The following is a 20457-nucleotide window of genomic DNA, read 5'->3' on the forward strand; positions in this document are numbered from 1 at the left end:
GCACGATAAAGGAAATATCAGGGTACTAGTTAACACCATTCTTTGTAGGAACGCCAAGTGGCAGCTGCTGGAGCTTACAAATTGTCATTGTGTATTAAAATGTAGTAGCAATCCCTCTATACAAAACACCAGTTAGATCTTTTGTAGGGTATCTAGTTAAGCTATGGGTCCTGATAATAAACAATACAGGCCCACTGTTGCATCCTTACCGATACTGATGCTCCAGAGGCATATCAGGTCCTGCAGCGTGCAGAATATACATAGCTACACACTGCATTAGCATTAACATAACATGGATCTGCACATTTCCATCCGGCAGCTGCATGCACATCATAACAATTAATCTTTGACATTCGTCTGACCCTGACAAATAAAAATTGTTCAAATAATTAATGTCTTAACACAAACTTTTTACTTTAAATTCCATTCCAAAAACAACTTTTTTTTAAATAAAAGCAAGAAGTAGATCATGCCATAGGCATTTTTGTGGAAAATTTACATAATACAAAATAGCCTGTAGCAAATTGTTAAAAGAACAAGGCACCAGTCTCTTTGTATCATCCTCCTTATCTCACCTTTCAAAAATTATTTAGCTGTAAGCAGTTGTGGTAAATCAGTTTTCCATTTTCACCTGCTGAGCTATGTAAACAGGGGCATATTCCAAACACAATATCCAATAGGAGCCTATAAAGTCTACATTAACTATACCAACGTTTTGTCAAAATGCATTTTATGACATTTGATCACAGATTATAGTATGTCTTTTGTGTCAAACACCAGTATGTTATTCCAGTCTGTAGTTCTAAAATTAAACTGACTTTTCCAATCAGAGAGACAAAGTTAAATAAAAAAAAAAATACGTTCAGATTTTGGGGGGCTGCTGAAATGACGAACGTACACACAACAAAGCAAGTGATTAGCGCACACCCAGTAAATACTACATAACCCCTTAAGGACCAGGCTGTTTTTTTTTTATTTTGGTACTCTTCATGACCAAGGCTGTTTTAACACTTTTGAGGCGATCGTGGTTAGCTGTAATTTTCTTTTCACAAATCCTATCCTTTTTTTCAGAACAAGAAGGGCTTTCTTCAGATACCATTATTTGTATCATATCAAATAATTTACTATATTCTGACTTTTATTTGAAAAATATTTTACTCATCTACAAATGCTAATAAAAAAAAAAAACCATGTTAAATAGATTCAACTATTCGTCCTGAGTTTAGAAATACCTACTTCAAATTATAGGGCAGTAAGTACAAGTAGGGTTTTGCTATTTCAAAACCATTTTTTCCAAATCTGGTTATTCTGCCTCCATGTGCTATTTGGGAGCTCTTTGAAGGTGACCAATGCAATTTACCCCATCAAACCATATATTTTTGACTAGACACCCCAAGGTATTTCAAATGCTTGGTGTCACAGTGCACCCTGGGGTAGGTTTGCAGTGTCACTGAATGCCTCGGTATTGAAGCTTAGAAAGCGATTGTTGACTATAAAGTGATAATTCTAATATAGAATTATATAAGGACTAAGTCTAGCTACATTAGCCATTTTTACTACACGCTGTCTTCTTACTTTACCTCCTTGTAGTAAACAATAGAATTACCTGGTTATAATCACCCAGACACTGACTAATGAAAGTCTATGGAGGAATGAATTTCATTGGACATGCAGGGCTTCTTCTGCATTGCTGTACAGTCAGCTCAGTGCAGTGTGACTTTTGTTGGAACAAAATGAAATAAACCTAAGTTATGGCCAATGTATACAGTACTGTAATGCTTAAAGAAACATGTTTGCCTTTCTATGGGACTTTTACTTTTACTGCTAAAACTTATACAAAGTGTCCTTTTTAACTTCTATGGCTCAATTAGAATGGTAATTTCAGTTTCCAAGATTAAGCTGGTATTCTCATGAGAACAACTTCTGAAGTAGATGATTAAACTCTTTTACTCATTAACAATTCTCTCACACTTCAGTTTTATAATGAGCTAATGGTGTTGACAATAAAAAAAGGCAGTGCAGAAATAATTACATAAAACATTGTATATAAAACATTTAGCACAATATTCTTATTGGAATACCAGGCAAAAAACCTTCTTTTTTACAAATATATTTATTTTGTGTAAGAGAGACAGAAATATCAACCTAGTCAAGAATGTTATGCAGCCCAAACTGTAAAACATGAAAATGTAAGAAAAACACTAAACACTTTTTTTTACAGTTTGGCAGGGCACAAGGGGAATCAGTTCTTTCATTCACAATGTGCACTGATTGTGCTGATGTGTACAATAACAGCAGGCCAAAGGAAGAGGTCGGCCCCTAATTCAAACCTCGACCAGGGCCACTGGTCAAGAGTTGAATTAGGGGCCAACCTCTCCCTTTGACCTGCTGTTATTGTACACATCAGCACAATCAGTGCACATTGCGAATGAAAGAACCGTGGGTTGCCAGAAGCAACTGGGCTTTGGGGCCCACTAGGGGAGGATGAGTCTTTCTCATCCTTGTTTAACCAAGTACCCCTAGAATCAGATTCTCTTAATAAAGTACCTAAATGAGGGGCATTCGCAGCCCTTGTTGTGTAGGGGGCCCACAACTGCTGGGGGTGCTTTGAACATACTTAATAAATATCAGCTGCTGGCTGTTAACAGATGTGTGAATACAATATTTCACTTCTAAGCTCAGTCAAGCAAGAACAGGGATTGAGAGAACTTTCTTTTTGAAAGACCCAGTGAGTATTCAGCTTGTAATCACTTGTGACTTTTTTGTAAGGAAAGTATGGACAAAAACTGTGTTATAATATATTCATAGTATGGTACTATAAAAGCAGAGCTCTTATAATGTCATATAGCCAAATATTGGAAGCAGGACAAGGGAAAAAATCTTGCACATGAATGTCAGCAGAACATTTAGAAATGTATCAAGAAACAAGATAACATCCCAAATGATAAAGAAGGTCGGATGCAAAACATTGCCAAATCCTGTTTTTTGTTATACCTCATATTGCTGGATATGCAGTGAGCAAAGGCAAGTTTGTGATTTCAAAGATCTACATCATTAGTTTTGCCATCATCACTGTACAGAGCAGGCGGTAGGAGAAGGCTCTGAGCTTCCTTTTTCTTAAATATAGATTTAAGGATGAACTAATTTCATTGCCTTCGTTACCATCATATTACTGTTATTACTATTATCAAAACACAGGGTTCGGGTACTAACCTGTTTTTTTTTCACTTGCTAGCATGGAAAAACAATGTCTACCTTTCTATCTCCTTTGTTATTTTCTCATTTTCCTACTTTCTCTGTTTCCCCTGCACATGAAAATGATGGACAACCATAATTGATGCGATCTCCTAGCAGTTGAAGCCTGGGTAGTGAGGCCTCAGGATAAAGAAGCTAGTTTACCAGAATATCCAACTCAAATAATAATTCATTGCTCTGAATGTAATGTGAACCTCAACGTTGGAAATATACATGTATGCAAATGTAACAGTCATATATGTGATATCCAGAATTTGTGTTTTCAAGGTCAATCTTAGTTTCACTGTCTTGCTGCAACCAAAGCAGTGTTTTACTCCTATATGAGCATGTGTGGGCTCTTAAGACACATTTCAGGGCATGCATGGTTGCTGTGTGTGTTCTTTACAGGGGTAGATTCCCTAGGCACATAAGTCACTGATGTATCCCAGGAAAAAAACACACACACACATTAGTGTTGGTGAAGGGGATGCCAGCACATTTAGATCTGTTCACATGCAGGCTAATGCTGTTAAAAAGGGACTGCAAAGAATATACATTTCCATTGTTATTGTCATATTGTCTTGTTATGAGTAGCATGAGAATAGTATTAGTTAAATAACATCAATGTTGCTCTTTCATCTAAATCTTTTTGGAAAGCAATTACTCTCCCTGCTGTGATTTAAATCCTAATTTAACTCTCACCTGTTCCTTGTATGTAGTAATCATTTCTAGGTATTATGTTAAATGTTATTAATGACAAACAATTATTCAAATTATGAAAACTTCCGGAACACCCTTTTGGGTAGTGTTCTTTGTTGCTAAAATTATAGCTGTCTAGTAATGTATTTGTTAGTACAAATACATGCTCAGTGTTCTGAAGATTATGAAACCTTATAGGATATTAAAAGTATACAGAAGCCACTTATTAAAAAGACCAGAGGATGAATAGTTCCTAGACTTCTAAACCAAACAGGAGGAGGGGTGTTGATTCCATATTGTATTATATGACCAGGCATGAGACTATGGTACTACTTAAAAGAATAAAATGTTTTATCCCCTGTAATCTATGGAGCATGGTTACTCATGGTTGTATTGTCTCCTAACATTTACCAATTGTAATGGATCTCGGTACCCCAAATGGGTATATCCGCTAAAGTTGTCTTCCTCCGCCACTCCGACCATTGAACATCTTGCTTATCATTGGCCACACTACCGACTTCCCTTTAAGAAACATCAGCCAAGACTAGATGCTTGAGGGTAAAATCAGGAACTGAGTTTAATGGGAAACACACAGGTATTTAAACAGTACAAGGGGGTAATATACATATAATAGTAACAGCAAAACACACATAGTTTTCAATCAGGCCTCCTTTGCACACGGCTCAGCATTTGCACTATGCCCACCTCAGCCCAGTAACTCTGTGTCTGTGGGGAAGATAGTAAACACCCGTGCGGTTCCATGACTTTTGGCCGAAACAAGCTGGATATCAGATTTTTTCCCAAAATGGAGGTATCGCAACTGTGCCAAGCTCCACAGTCTTTAGAATCTCTGATAATTGGGGAAACGAGGGCCTCTGTACCAGGGGGAAGTAGTAGTACAAACAAACCCCTACAAACCTGTAGGGAGGAGGCTGGCCCTCAGGCCCCTCCAGGAGTCCAGGGTACAGAGGCTTATGCCACACCACTCACTTGCATTGGTTGTAAATATACCTTCCTTTGTGGATGGGTCCAGCAATGCAGCTAGTGGTAGGCAACCCACCATTTGTGTCATACATGCTATCCTGTGATTGTAAAAGGGGAGCGCTGAGTGTATTAGATAGAACAGGGAAGGCACAGGGAGGCTGGGGACCTTAATACCGTAAAGGCCAGTTAATTATAATATGTACTGTTAGTGCTCATGAGGTAGGTGCTAAAAGATCCTTCTCAGAGTTGATAGTAGAATATTAAATATGTTAATTCTTCAATACCAATAGCTTGATGACTTACGTGACGCTCTCTCTCATCCCTCAGTTGCTCCTTTAGCATGGTTTCCATTAATTTGCCAACTACTGATGGGGTAGTAGAAGCATTATTAAACACTCATCTACAGACACCACACGGTCAACAATAATCACCTTTTGCCTCTATATCCACTTTATACATGGATCCCTTGATTATTGTTGACCTTATTTGCATGCGCCTACCCAGAACCCCTTGTGGTTGTGGCAGCACCATGAGATTTCTGAGGGAAAAACAAGCCTTCTGGCTTGTCTGGTGTCTGTAGATGAGTGTTTAATAATGCTTCTACTACCCCCTTAATTTTAAATGGAAAGGTATTTCTCCAACTGCTGACGTAAGGCTTACTGGTCCATAGTCGGCCGTGTTTTCCCTGCTACCTTTTTTGTGCAGTGTAACTACGGTTGCCAATTTCAAGTATTCTGGAACTATTCCTGTCATTAGTGACTGGTTTAAAAGATCTCTTAGTGGTTTTGCCAGGATGAGGACAAAGCTCTTTTAATAATTTTGGCCCCATTGTTTTGTCTGTTTTTACTTTGGATAGTTGGAATAGAACTTCTTGCTCTGTAAACACAGCTGTGTCACATGTCACCCCATGTCTCTTGGCTATTAAGAGACCATCTTTTGAACAGCACACTTCTATTCCCAGTACAGTAAGTAGTGTTTTACAAAGGGCTAAGCGTTACACGTGTGACAGAGGCAAGTTATGTATTACCACAAACAAACCAAACCGTACACCTGGCCCCACAAGCTCTTCAACGTGTCCGGAGTACGCGTCACACACTGGAAGCAGCAGGTAACCCGCCCAACTCTCCCTCAGGGAGGCAACGGGACGTATTGTGGGATGGACGCCCCGGCAGACTTCATTTATACTGTGGTCGCTGTCAGTCAACCAATGTGTGAGCGGGGGGTGTGTCTCACTGGGGAGGAGGGGCTTGTGTGTCTGGCAGGCAAGGACTGTCTGATCGGAAGCATTCGTTTACCAGAGCTGAGGTTGTAGCTGCCGGCAGGCGCCTTCCGCCATCCCAGTGTCTATCCGCTACATGCACAGCTTAATACGGGCTGCCAGCCGCGCAGACAGGGTTCTCCTGGGTCAGAGGAGCGGCGCTGTACGCTCCAGCCTGAAGCGAACGGTCAAGGGGGACAGTGCCCGCTGCTGCCATGCTGTGCTATGTGACGAGGCCGGATGCAGTGGTCATGGAGGTAGAGGTGGATGCCAAAGCAAACGGGGAGGACTGTCTGCACCAGGTAATGCGGCTTCAAACTTATGCTGCGCTGTCTGCACACTCTTTCCGCAAACAGAACGGCGATCAAACGAGCTGCTAATAACGGCTCCAGCCTTCGCCGGGCGATCTCACCCCGACATACTTCCACTCTATAGATTATTCTCCCAGCACCTATTCTCCCATTCTTAATAGTAACAGCACCCTCTACTGCTATTCGTGGCCAGTCCCGTCTCCCACTCGTGCGCTGCCACCCCATGCTCTGGCGATTTGTCTCCGGTATGGCCACCTGTGCTGTCGGTGAGAGTCTTGTGTGTCCGGTTCTCATACGCCGGGCTTCGTATGATGAAGCTGATGAACTCACTTTGTTTTTGTCGGTCCCGTGGGTTCCACGCCTTCCAAGTCTAGCTTTATGTAAAAATAACTTTCAAACACCGAGTCTCAGGTTACACATCTGCCGGTGTCCTCCCCCCTTGACTACCTGCTCCTTTTGGGGGTACCTACGGATTGCTATCGTAGCCTAAAGAATTCAGATCGCGTTTCGGCTGATGTTTGGGAGAATTACAGCTCCGCTAGATGGGTTGCTCTAGTCCTTGATATTTCTTTGCACAGTTGCTATAACATAATACATATATATCACTACCTTCTGTATGTTCGCATAGTCCTACTTAGTTTGTGTAGTGATGACATTTATAAAATTAACCCATCACTTACCAACATCAAATTCTGGGAAGTTACCACCAAGTCTTAATACATTCCGTTTAATGTCAAGTGCTGTGCTTTGTATGTTTTTGTGGTATACCGTCACACCGTAATGCATCATAAATGAGCTGTGCGCTTCTTGCTGATGTTTATTCATAAGTCACATGACTAGGAGCTACATTGTGCTGTACAATATCTGTTGGAATGGATAAATAAATGACATATACATAGTGTAGTACATTTAAGCTTCATATGATATTTTTTTAATTGCGTTAATCTAGTTAATGGAAAGAAGAAAAGGGGGTGTAAATCCTTAGTGACTCCGAAGGCTAATGGGGTTAATATCTGGATCAGCCACCCTTCCTAATTAAGGTAATAATTTAGTGCTGAATAAGAGCATAGACGTTACAATTACGGTACAACCTCTCCTCATTGTTTATGAGTATAACTTTCTGCTTTTTTTTTATTTATATAGTTTAATAAGTCTTCAGATAATTTTGTTGAGGACGTAGGAAATATCATAATTAAAATAATTTAGATCTGCATTCCAAATATACAGTGGCATAAAGTGTTTTGTGCTAGGGGACGGAAATGTCGAGCACAACATGACATTGCAGCAGCCTTATTAAAAGGGAAGCAGGCTTATAGACTTTTATTTTTATATAATTAATGTAGAACTAGCCATGAGTTGTTTTTGGGAAGTTATTATATGTGAAATACAACTATTTCTGCACAGTGTAATGAGAAGGGATTATATAGCAAAAAATTAGCCATTGGAATTTGTGGCAATGAGCAAAACGCCGGACTCGGTTAATCTGACTGATTCCGTGTTCTTTCAGATTCATCTAGGTTTGTTTCTGTTTTTATCCATCTCCGTAATGCGAAGCTCTTGTGAGTAAATACTAAGTGTGTTCTTTTTACGTTGTATTCCAAACAAATACAAATAAAGAAGCCAGAAAAGTTTGAAAATGGACTTGTTGATCTACTAATAAAAAAAAAAAATCCATGCACTCTTTGAGAATATCAGCATCCTTAAAGAATTGTGTTTTGAAGACACTCGGGTGACTGATCATAAGAACTGTCACAGCGGGCAAAAACTGCAAAATGTAAAATAAACATGCCATGTAATTGTGTCGTAAGCGCCAGACTATAGTGCTTTGTGCATTATTTGATCTCGAAGACAATGTGGTCCCTTTCACATAAATTAACTTGCTTGTCTGTGCCTTTTGTGATTCATGTTACAATATAACTTTGGTTCAGACTGGCGCAGAATCCCCTAAAGCAAACACTTAAAAGGCTGCTATGGGGAACAGTGCTCGAGGACACTGATCTGCTATATAATTGCGCAAAAAGCCTGTTTTGTCTGTCACCTTGTTCTCGTTTTTCACCTCTTGGCAATGCTTTCTATTGACCCTCTTGAAACTGAGAGCTGTAGATGAGTGTTCCTTGACAAGGTTATTGAAGGTCTATGCTAGTCCCTTGTCTCTGTTGAACAGGCAGGGATATGAGAATACAATACTGCCAGTCTTGAGATTACTACGGAGTGTTGCTATTCTAAGCCTGCTTTCTGACTCATGCTTTACTGCATACATATTTTATACCTTCTCCATGGTTTTGTACGTGCGTTCCTGGTGAGCTGCAGCCCCCGGAAAAAGGTCCTATGAACCCAAGAACCTTCCTACTATTGCTCTTATAACCTTAATCTTACTACGCTATAACACCAGACTGTGTGGGTAACACTGTCGCGGTGTTGTGCTCTCTTGTGTAGGTTACACTGAAGTCCTCTAAGGTTCTACTGTCTTGCGTTCCAAACGTATTATAATTTAGACTGACATAGCGGTTTCTGTTCTAAAACGTATGTTTTGGGTTGGGAAACTTAATTTCCTTTTGTACCCATCACTTTTGCTCTGTGGGGTATTTGAGTTTAATTTCAAGGATAATTGCTGTCTGTTTTGACAATTTCGACCATCAAAAGTTTACACAGTTTGACTATGAAAATTGGGCTATGTGTTCTGACAGCTGCATGTATATACCTTTTTAAAAAAAAAAAAAAAAAAAAAAAAAATTATTTATTTAGATATATAATATATAAAGCTATAAATACCATGAGCATTCAAAATTACTCATGGTAGAAGCCACTTATGAGTGATATGCCAACATGGTAAAACATGTCCTTCACCAATCCTGTAGGTTAGAATGTGTTTGTGTGTTTTATGGTAGATATATAAACTAATGAGATTTTTTTTTATTTAATATGTGCCTTTATAAGTCAAGGCATGAAAACGATGCAAAACGATATTTCTAATTTGTCCAATACGTATTTCAACCGCTGCAGCAACAAAACATTATCGTCAACATCGCTTGTTCCAAAGCAAATAAAACGCTGTGAACCAGGTAGATTTCATGTGTTATCAGAAGATTCGTCTAAAACTTGTTAGTTGAGTAAATATTATGTGTGATTGGCCTTCATGTAGTATGGGCAATTCATACCTTTTTATGTTTGCGCAAACTGTAGGGGAAGGAAAAACTAGACTAAAAAATAAATTTGCTTCTTTTCTGCATTTTGTTGTAAAGGAGAAGCTGAATGTAATAATGCATGATGGTCTGTTTTTAAATGCTGTTTTGCATGTAAACAAAATAAATTTGTGTGCCGTAGGTGTGTAAGAAACTGGGGATTATAGAAGTGGATTACTTTGGACTCCAGTTTATTGGCAACAAGGGAGAGAATTTATGGCTCAATCTCCGAAATCGAATTTCACAACAAATGGATGGTCTGGCCCCATATCGGATGAAGCTACGGGTTAAGTTTTTTGTGGAACCTCACCTTATCTTACAGGAGCAGACCAGGTAATAAATATATATCTTTAGATGCCTACTAGACGTTTGTGTGTCTTGTAGCACTGTTGGTGTGCTGGTGTTGCTGATGTATTTTACAATTGTTTTGTGTGCTTTACTGACTATTTTAGGACTATTTCCAAAGGAGGAAAAAAAACCTACTATACAAGCCAGCGGTTGGTTCTGCTCTTTCGTTAAAAGCCTGTTCCCTATAGGGTGCGTCTATGCAAGTTGCTTAGCCCATTTTACTTTGGCCACCCCGTCATTGCCGATGGGAAATACTATAAAGCCATGCAGATTTGACATTGCGCTGCATGTTGAACAGACTTTCTTAAAAATCTAAAAGCGGTCCTCACTTTGACCTCTGCCACCATCTTTATTGCATATGTTCATAAAAATGTTAGAAAAGTAATGAATTGCATGCATAAAATGCATTCAAATATGGCTTGTGCTTCATAAACTACCTTCATGGGAAGGCTTTTGGGACAGCAGTTTTCTAAGGCTGCACATATGTACTGTATGAAAAACAGTGTAATCTGGCACCTTGCTTTGGAAAAAATAGCTGAGCCGGTTTATGTGGGAGGGAGTTTCCTGTTCTGCTGTTCTTGTGGTTTGGAATGACCTGTAATAACAGTCTGGAATATGAGGTTACTATAGGACATCCTGCTAGGGTTATGGAAAACCAGGAACAAATTAAAGTAAAAAACAAACATTGTTCTTCGTTTTTATAAAGTTTTACTAAAATAACGGATGTTATTGTTAAAATGTATTCTGACTTAAGATTGTTTTTTAGCACCAGTTTTGGCTGCTTGCAGAAATCCTGTTATTATTATCTTTTATTTATATAGCGCCAACAATTTACTCAGCGCTTAATACAATACATATATTCAAGGGGTATAACAAGACGAGAATTGACAGAATAAGACAAACCGATACATTAGGTGGAGAGAGCCCTGCTTGCAAATTTACAATCTCATGCAAACCAAATACATTAGCACTGGAAGGAAAAATATTAAAGGTGACGCTTGGATATCAAATGCATGCGATGGCTGTCTACAGACCAGAAACAAAGAAAAAAAATGTTTTTCTTTCTTTTTGAAGAGAAGTTTTTTACATTTGTTTTCCAAATGGCATGGCAGTGCATGAAAAGTAGGTGCACAACTAGAGTTTAAGTTGTAGCCAGGGATGGGGTTGTAGGGGGCAGTTAGGGTTCCTCTATCACCATTGACCTTGTACAGCTGAGGCCATCAAACCACGTTTTTGCACATTTAAACTTGGCAATCTTGATTAAAAAAAAAAAAAATTATGAACTTAAACAGCCAGATACACTAACCGAGTTTATGTGCTTCGCCAGGACACTTGTTTTTTTCTGTAATAGTGAAACTAGCTGTGTGTATTTTATGTTTTCTGACTCTTTAATGTTATGACTAAATGTTTATTTAGCGTTGTAACAAGTCCCAGAAGCGAGTCACAAGACTTCTTGGTATGTAATGTTCTGGTGTAACTATAGGTCGCTGACTTAGAGTAACCTCCAGCTCGCAGCTACTAGCTGGAAATGTATATAGATTGCTGTGGGCTGACACCCTGCTCCTGATTGGCCTGCAGATCTTGTTACCATGCAGTAATTTAGAAGCGCACACTTCTTCCCCTATTAATGCAAAAGCAGCAGCAGCAGCTCTGTATCAAATCTACGTTGTTTCATTCTGTATTTTATTCACTGCTACTTTGTGGTCGTATAATATGCCTGTAATTTCCCACTTTTTTAAAATACTGATAAAAATGTAATTGCTGGATGTTGCAGTGACTAAAAAATAACCTCTGAAACCTTTATCTACAATTTGCAACCTTCTCTGTAGTGTAGTTTATATGATGACGCTGGAAATAGGCAGCCGACTGTGACTATATCTGGAAAATCTGATCTGGCTGTGCTTGAAATCTGTGTATCCTGGCCCCTGCTAACAAACATTTTTCAAGCAGTTACTTATTTACTGTGCATAGTCTAAATAAAAACTTTCCAGGCGGCCCTTTTCTCATATAGCAATCAATGGTTACACGGCCTTCGAAGGCATACCTAGGAAGTTCCCAGGGTACACTACCCCAAGCTCACCCTCTTCTGGGGCAGTAGCTTCTAGGGCTATGGGCTAGATATGCATAGGGGTTATCACCAGACAGCATTTAATGGGTATGTAGTGGGAAGGAAGTGGACAGGGAGTAGGCATGATCAAGCACCCCTGTTCTGCCTGGGGAAAGAATAGCTTGACCCTGAGAAGCATGGCTCAGTGTAAATGGATCAGCAGTACGCAACTAAACACACATGCATATATTTACTGTGTTGACAATTTGGAAATGTAAGATTGCCACGGGATAGATAAAATGTTTTGTTCCATGATTTTAAACTCTGCTGTTCCAGGGAGTAATGATGTTAAAATGTCAATCTATTACAGTTGTGCCCAAAAGTTTGCATACCCTGGCAGAAATTGTGAAATATTGATTTTGAAAATGACTGATCCTGCAAAAAAAAAAAAACCATTCAAGGCTAGTGATCATATGAAGCCATTTATTATCACATAGTTGTTTGGCTCTTCCTTTTTTTTTTTTTTTATCATAACAGATTTCACCCAAATGGCCCTGATCAAAAGTTTACATATCCTTGAATGGTTGGCCTTGTTACAGACACAAAAGGTCACACACAGGTAAAAATGGCAATTAATGGTTAATTTCCCACACCTGTGGCTTTTTTAAATTGCTGTTAGTGTCTGTGTATAAATAGTCAATGAGTTTGTTGGCTCCCACGTGGATGCACTGAGCAGGCTAGGTACTGAGCCATGGGGAGCAGAAAGGAACTTTCAAAAGGTAATAGAACTTTAAAAGATGGAAACGATATCTAAAGCCTTGAAAATGCCAGTCTGTACTGTTCAATCACTTATTAGGAAGTGGAAAATTCAGGGAACTTCTGATACCAAACCAAGGTCAGGTAGACTAAGAAAGATTTTTAGCCACAATTGCTGGAAGAATTGTTCGAGGTGCAAAGAAAAACCCACAGGAGAAATACAGGCTGCTCTGGTAAAACACAGTGTGGTTGTTTCAAGGAGCGCAATACGACAGTACTTGAACAAAAATGAGCTGCGTGGTGGAGTTGCCAGAAAGAAGCCTTTCCTGTGCCAGTGCCACAAAAAAGCCTGATTACGATATGCCCCACAACACCTTGACACGCCTCACAGCTTCTGGCATTCTGTAATGTGGAGTGACAAGACCAACATAGCACTTGGTTGTGACCATAACGCTCTATGTTTGAAGAGGGGCCAACAAGGCCTATAGTGAAAAGAATACCATCCCCACTGTGAAGCATGGTGGTGGATCACTGATGTTTTGGGGGGGGTGAGCTGTAAAGGCACAGGGAATCTTGTGAAAATTAATGGCAAGATGAATGCAGCATGTTATCTTACTAATTCTCCAAGGGTATGCAAACTTGATCATAACTGCATTGTATTGTGAAATACAGATTGCTTTCACCACTTCAAACTAGAACAAACAATGCGCACAGAGCTGGCTAATTGTGTTGAAATCCATACTTCCGGACAGAATTTAACTAGATAAGACAAACCTACGTTTAGGTACCCATACTCATGAAATGTGCTGTTCAGTCTACACACGATTATTAGCCCTCTTGGCTAGTAAACGACTTTGAATCTTTTGCACCTTTTCATGTGTAGGAAAATGTGTGCGGGTTCTGGATGCTGCAAACCTAAATAATTCCGTATAGTAGGAGCTGGAGACAGAATGTCGCCATTGCCTGTCGGCAGCTGCTTGTGACATGTATAGGACTGTTGTTGAGCTTCAGTCCTTCCCTTTGTGAAGTAGGGGAAAGGTTACCACAGTGCACATAGGAAGGGCTGTAACTGCAGAGCACCAGGTGCACAGCCTCCGTCTCCTCCCTCTGTTGTGTCTTCTGTTCCCTCTACAAGCTTTGTGTTTAGTGTTTCTATTTATAATTGCTTTGCCATATTTTAATTAACATGCAGAGGCGGGAGAACTGTTAACTGATAACTCTCCCTGCCTTATTTCTGCGCAAAAATAATTTTCCAAATGATTTCAAGAATAAAAAACGTGTACTTGGAATTTCAGTTTTGTGGAAGCCCAAAGGCCACCTTTTTATGTGCAGAAAGTGGATTAATAATTGGGATGTGCTTCCTGATTGGAGACTGCAGCTTTCATTATCTGGAAAAGCCACCGTTTAGCGCTTAAACATTGTGTCTCCAGCACCTGTGTCGGGGGGACTACACACCATGGGCAGTTTGGCCTGTTCTGTACCACAAATAGAGAAGTATCTACAAACTTTATGAACGCTAGTTCTGTATCACGAGGACCTCTCTTCTCCAGCTTTCTTTTGAGCTGTTCAACTATTCAGTTAATAAAATATTAAACAGCATTGTTGTATGTTCCATCTCTAAAGCCAGCTATGTAGAAAGACTTTATCAGCCTGATGAATACATGCGGCTTCAAACCTTTATCTCTTGAAACAGCCGCCACTTCTAGAGTGGGTCATTTTATGTAAAGGTGCGAATGAGCAGGGTTTTGAGCTTTAAACGTGTAGTGTGTTTTTACCTTCTACAAAGCTGCTGCAAGCTCAACAATCTATTTTGTATTTTTGTAAGGCCTGAAGACATTATTTTTTTCCCTCTCTCTACTGTATCTCTTCCAAACACATTTCAGAATAGAGGAGATTGAATTTTTTTGGGGTGACATAAGTAAGCAGATGTGGCAACAATGTGGCCATTTCACGCTTTTTCAAAATCTGTAAGAAGCGTATCCAGAATTGCTGTATCTTTACTGATGTTAAATGAAACTTAAATGAAGCACCCTGGGTTAATATTTTCTTCGGTCTCCAGTTCGGTCTGCATATTTCAAACGCAGCCATGTGTGATTTGTAGAATTCTTCAGTTTGTTTTCAGGACTTGCATTGTCCAGACTTGCTTGCTTGAACTCCTGTAGAAAGCAGTAATGAACACAGAAAAGTTTGGTGTACTCTCTCGAGGTCGATGTGTAACGTACACTAGTTTGCAGTGAATAATAATAAACCATGGGCTGCTGAATATAATTCTCTGAAAATAAGCAATGCTCTGTCTGGAGTGTGTTTTTTTTTTTGTTTTTTTTTTTTTGTTTTGTTTTTCTCTCTTCATAAAAATCTACACTCTCGGCTGCCATGATTAGCATTTGTTTCACTTCCTGTGTTTTGTGTTACATAAGCTGTAATCATTGCCTTTAAACAAAAAATACACCTAGGCGATTTCCAGTCATCTGGGAAGGGTTAGGTTTCTGCCCTAAATATTTTTAGAAAATTATGTACTAGAAATCATGTCATTTTTCTGGAGTGTTATTCCACCATTTTCATTAGCGTGCGTGCGTTGTGGGGGAGGGGGACTGTTAAAGATAAATGTAAAAAAATATATATTTTTTTTATTTGTAATGTGTATTTCTGAGTGTTCCGCAGTTCATTAGTTTAATGTCTCTTCCAGACGCATGTTTTACTTGCATATAAAGGAGGATCTCCTGGCCGGCCATCTGCAGTGTTCCCCAGAGCAGGCAGTGGCACTAAGTGCTGTGCTGGCCCAACTGGAATGTGGTGATTATAATCCGAACACTGCCAGTTACAGATACCAGGATATTTGCTCAAAAGAACTTGGACCAGCTACATTGGAAAGGTAAGCCATTTCATTAATTTAAGTATTTTCTTTGCACTGCACTTTATAAGCATTTCAAAACCAAGCGTGGCTGTTTTGTCCCAAGCTACAGTGAGCTTCAATAAAGTTGCATCTTGCATTTAAAAGGAGTCTGTTCTATAAGATTAATGGTCACTACGTTGCATATTGTTGGCTTTGTTTTATGACATTGACTTTAAAAGCTTCTGGCAATTATACGTATAAATATCCTGTAAATCATGCCACCCTAAACAAAGGTGTGGTGAATGAAAACCAACAGCTCTGTACTCCAAGCAGGGAACAAGCCGTCCAGGTCTCCGTTACATAATCCATTGACAAAGCTATGCTTTTTATAGGGTTTCTAAAATTGTATCTAACAGACTGTTAATATTCCTCTGAGTCCCAATTAAACATGAGTGCTTATATGCCATGCCCAGATGATCCATACTGCCAATGTTTCACTTCCTTTCGGCCAAATTTAATTGCATATTCTGTAGCGTAAAGTTGCTTAATTCTATTACATAAAGGAAATTAATAGATTATAGAGCTGCAGACACAGAGCTTCCCAACATAATTTTAGTATTTAGAAGAGTGTGTATAATGCATTCTTTGCAGCCTAACCAACAGTCTGGTTAATTCCCTGTATCAGAGACACACACACACACACACACACACACACACACTTCTACGTGTATAACTTTGTTTTCCTAAACTGTAGAACTTGCAGAACAGTTGTTTAGGGTGCACAGTTGAACCCCCCCCAAAACCAGATTGTAAAGATGCATTGACCTGTTAAATTATAGTGCCCCTGACAGCTGCGCCTCCTGGCCACCCTTAGTTAAACCTGTTCCTTGGTGCTGCCGCTATTTAATTTGCAGCAAATTCAATCTCTGCACACTGTATCCGGTAACTGTGGGTTGAGGAACGTGAGAAGATTCTTTTTTTTTTAAATTGGGCCTGTTCTGCCATGTGAGTTATGAAATCATAAATTTCTGTTCTGTGGAGCACAGATCTTCCCTTCATCATTGAAAGGAGCATGTTGTACCCGCTATAAATGACTACAATGAGCCCTTAATCCATCCCAGCAACTTTATTACACTAATAATCTTGAAATAAAGTCAGAAGGACCCTATGTATTTGTCACCAGGAATGGACTGGAGTGGAAAATGAGTTCCTGCACTTTCTGGTCAGTGGCCAATAAATCATATCTAAGGCCACCTGCTAGACGCAAGGAACAATGAAGCGTGTGGCCACATCAGCCTCTTAAACACGCAGCATGTGTGCGGACTATTCATCTGTTTATGCTAACTTTCTCTCTTTAATTTGTGAAGCAACCCCCTTATAACCTGCAAATATTTGTTTTTATAGTATTATTGAAAAGCATAAAAGTTTGGAAGGACTTAGTCAAGCTTCGGGGGAGTATCAGGTTCTACAGATTGTGTCCACCCAGGAAAACTACGGAGTAGAGTGGCATTCTGTGCGTGATGCTGAGGGACAGAAGCTTGCAATTGGTATAGGACCGGAAGGAGTTTCCATCTGTAAAGAGGATTACACTCCTATTAATAGGTATATGTTGCCTAATGACCGTTGATAACGTTGTACGTGTGTGTATGTATAATATTTTAGTACAGCGCTCCAGAATATGATGGCGTTATATAAAACCATAAATAATAATGATAATAAAGCAGTGATTTTATGAGCTATTTCATAGAGGAGCTCCCACCAGTTTAGCATCAGATGAAAAACACATTTTCAAAAATCTGCTGATTTTTTTTTGTTTTTAAACAGATCTATTTTGCATAACGTTTTCAGGCAGCTGTATATTATCAATTTTGAATGTGTTCTCGCTCTTTTATCTGAGCCCAATCTGCTAGACAAATACACTGACTCCTTATCATGCTGCTTATAGTAAACAATGTAATGGCTCAGTCTTAATCACATAGCCAGATAAATTCTTCTTTAATGAAAGTCTATTGAGAAATAGTCTATATTAGTTGACATACAAAATCGGGTCAGTACAGTGGCTAAGCAGGGAAAGTCACCCAAAATATCACATCACAACAGCAGCCCAACCCACGTTGCTGCAGACAGCCCTGTATTTTATTAAGGAGATAATTAAACTTATATTTGTTCTGTCTGGGAAATAAACTATATCTTGCAAACCATTTAAAATGTTGTGTTACAATTCCAGTACAGGACATCACAATAATCTATTTATTTTTTCCCCCTCAGGATTACTTATCCTATTATTCAGATGGCTACTCAATCGGGAAAGAATGTGTACCTGACAATCACCAAGGATTCTGGAAATAGCTTAGTCCTACTGTTTAAAGTCGTCAGCACCAGAGCAGCCAGCGGGCTTTACAGAGCCATTACAGAAACCCATGCATTTTATAGGTTAGTATGTTTTGTAGTAACCCATCTGGTTTGTTCATGTCGTGATTAGAACTGTGTGTGTGTGTATATGTATGTGTATGTGTATGTAATATATATATCTATTTCGATCTATATGTTTTGCCCTAAGCCACCCCTAGCTGGAGTGGTGCTGTGGGACACCCTGTGTTTTTTTTTTTTTTTTAAACTTTGCTTTAAATATCATTAATTTAAGAAAAACTCTTAAATTTGTCAGTATGCTGCCCTCATAAAATTGTTAGGCAGCATAGAAATAAATAGATGTAATGGTTGTCATTTTCTAAACACACATTAACACGTTTTTATGTTTTTTTGTTTTGTTTTTTTTTTTATATCCCTCATCCTTAAAGGTGTGACACGGTTACCAGCGCGGTAATGATGCAGTACAGCAGAGACCTGAAAGGCCATTTGGCGTCCCTTTTCCTAAATGATAATATTGATGTTGGTAAAAAATACGTGTTTGACATCAAAAGGACATCGAAGGAAGCTTACGACCATGCGAGGAGGGCCCTGTACAATGCTGGCATTGTGGATCTGGCCCCAAGAACTGACCATAGTGAGCCAAGCTCCCCTCTCAAGGCCTCAGAAAGTACTATGAACTGCAGCAGCTGCGAGAGTCTCAGCTGTCAGCAAACGAAGGCTCTGCAGGAGAAGCTACGGAAGCTGAAGGAGGCCATGCTGTGCGTGGTGTGCTGTGAAGAGGAAATCAATTCTGCCTTCTGCCCGTGCGGACACATGGTGTGCTGTAAAAGTTGTGCCTCCAAGCTACAGGTAGGTTAGCTCGCTTAACCCATTCATTTCTAGTGTGTTTTGAATCTGAACGCCTTTCTTTCTCTGCAGTGACTTAGGTGGAAATGCCTTGTTTCTAAAACGATGAGAAGTAGTTACAAAATCTTGCAACATGCACTTTTCAATTCCTTGGCTTCACTAAACACGGTGAAGGGCCAACCCTAAACGTTTCCTGCGAGAAGGGCCATCTAGTCCTGCATAATATATAGGATGGATAAGATACTTGTCTTAAAAGCATAATGATTAAAGTTTGCCTCCTCTTCTCCCGTAGATATGTCCAGTATGCAGAGCATCAGTGGAGCATGTACAGCATGTGTACCTTCCAACACACAGAAGTCTGCTGAACCTAACCGTAATTTAAGAAGATCACAGAAGATTAACATATTTGGCAACAAAACAAAGAAAACTGAAACTTCTTGTTTTGGTACATTTACACAGACCACATTGGAAGTAGCCAGATTGTGTATTCTTGAAACATTTTTCATCATCAACCAGACGGGCTGAAAATGAGGGGAGTTTTAGCAGATCAGCCACAGTCAGGCCATACCTTGCCTACATCACAAAGTGCTAAAACCATAGACTTTGCTACAACTAAAGATTTCAGTGTCTGGAGAAGTGCAGAACATCTGACACGATGGAACTTAATGTGTGACTTTTCTTTTATGTCTTCTTGTTAAGAATGTTTCGTTAAACATACACAGGCATTTTTATTCATTTGCACTGTCAGTTAGGCCTGTTCATAACTTTGGAATGTAAATCTGTTCCGTATGTGTATTATAGATAATTAACTGGTTACTGCCTTTCCTAGGTCTGGCCAGAAAATGAGCCAAAAATAAGCCAAAACTTTTTTTCAGACTTATGTTGAAAGATTAAGTCGCCTTGTAAACTAAGATGCCCACGCTCCTTGGGGTCTATTGGGCTGTTGCTATTTTTGTTTTAGGATCAAATATTCTTTTAGGTTGGCTAGATAAAATATTTTATCATTTTAAATTGTAGCAATTTTAAGTAGCATTAGAGTAGTTGACTTGGTGTATCTTTTTAATTTTAAATAGCCCCATTAAAGCGTGGATGTATTATCTGATGAGAATCAGTAACTGGCATAGGTCAAAGAAGGTCTAGATGGTGCCACTGATTCAGTAGCCCACTGCTTACGTTCATAGGCTCTTGGCCCGGAGCCGGTTTAGAATACAGCAGTCAGGCTACTTCAGTGGTTCATGATCCAATGGCATCAAGTGGAATAGTTTAATTCATGACTGGTATGTGAATATTCAGTATTTCCTTTCAAATGGTGAATACATACAGGCACATGGAGAGATTCCTAGTATTCACAAGAAGCGTTTTTAGTATGTATTTTTGTTTTTATTGTCCTTCCCTCTTCCCCCATTCCCTTCCTTGGGCATTATGGCCTGTTAGACGGGTTTTCTCCTCAGCTTGCAGACCCGGGTAACATTGTGATCCAAAGATCTGAGTTAGCCACAGGGTGAAAACTCCCTAGCAGGCCATTTTGGGTGCAATACCAGCTAAATCAAAAGCTGGGGAAAATACTACACGGTCACTTTATTGAAAAC

The 20457-nt window shown here is 39.4% G+C and overlaps 1 protein-coding gene across 1 annotated transcript; it reads left to right on the forward strand.

Moving 5' to 3' along the window:
* Positions 1-6217: 6217 nt before the first annotated feature.
* On the forward strand, positions 6218-19876 carry MYLIP (myosin regulatory light chain interacting protein). Its single transcript, XM_053466857.1, has 7 exons — positions 6218-6477; positions 9811-10001; positions 15506-15691; positions 17057-17254; positions 17921-18085; positions 18451-18871; positions 19161-19876. Exons 1-7 carry the CDS (start codon positions 6391-6393, stop codon positions 19248-19250), a joined length of 1338 nt encoding a protein of 445 aa, XP_053322832.1. The 5' UTR covers positions 6218-6390; the 3' UTR covers positions 19251-19876.
* The last annotated feature ends 581 nt before the right edge of the window (positions 19877-20457 follow it).

The sequence above is a fragment of the Spea bombifrons genome, chromosome 5 (assembly GCF_027358695.1).
Source record: "Spea bombifrons isolate aSpeBom1 chromosome 5, aSpeBom1.2.pri, whole genome shotgun sequence".
Lineage (NCBI taxonomy): Eukaryota > Metazoa > Chordata > Amphibia > Anura > Pelobatidae > Spea > Spea bombifrons.

Excerpts from the sequence above, each read along its gene's own strand:
- MYLIP (XM_053466857.1), top strand. The coding sequence starts at position 6,391 with ATGCTGTGCTATGTGACGAGGCCGGATGCAGTGGTCATGGAGGTAGAG. Across the intron at positions 6,478-9,810 it reads GGGAGGACTGTCTGCACCAG|GTGTGTAAGAAACTGGGGAT; the intron begins GTAATGCGGCTT and ends TGTGTGCCGTAG. Across the intron at positions 15,692-17,056 it reads GGACCAGCTACATTGGAAAG|TATTATTGAAAAGCATAAAA; the intron begins GTAAGCCATTTC and ends TTGTTTTTATAG.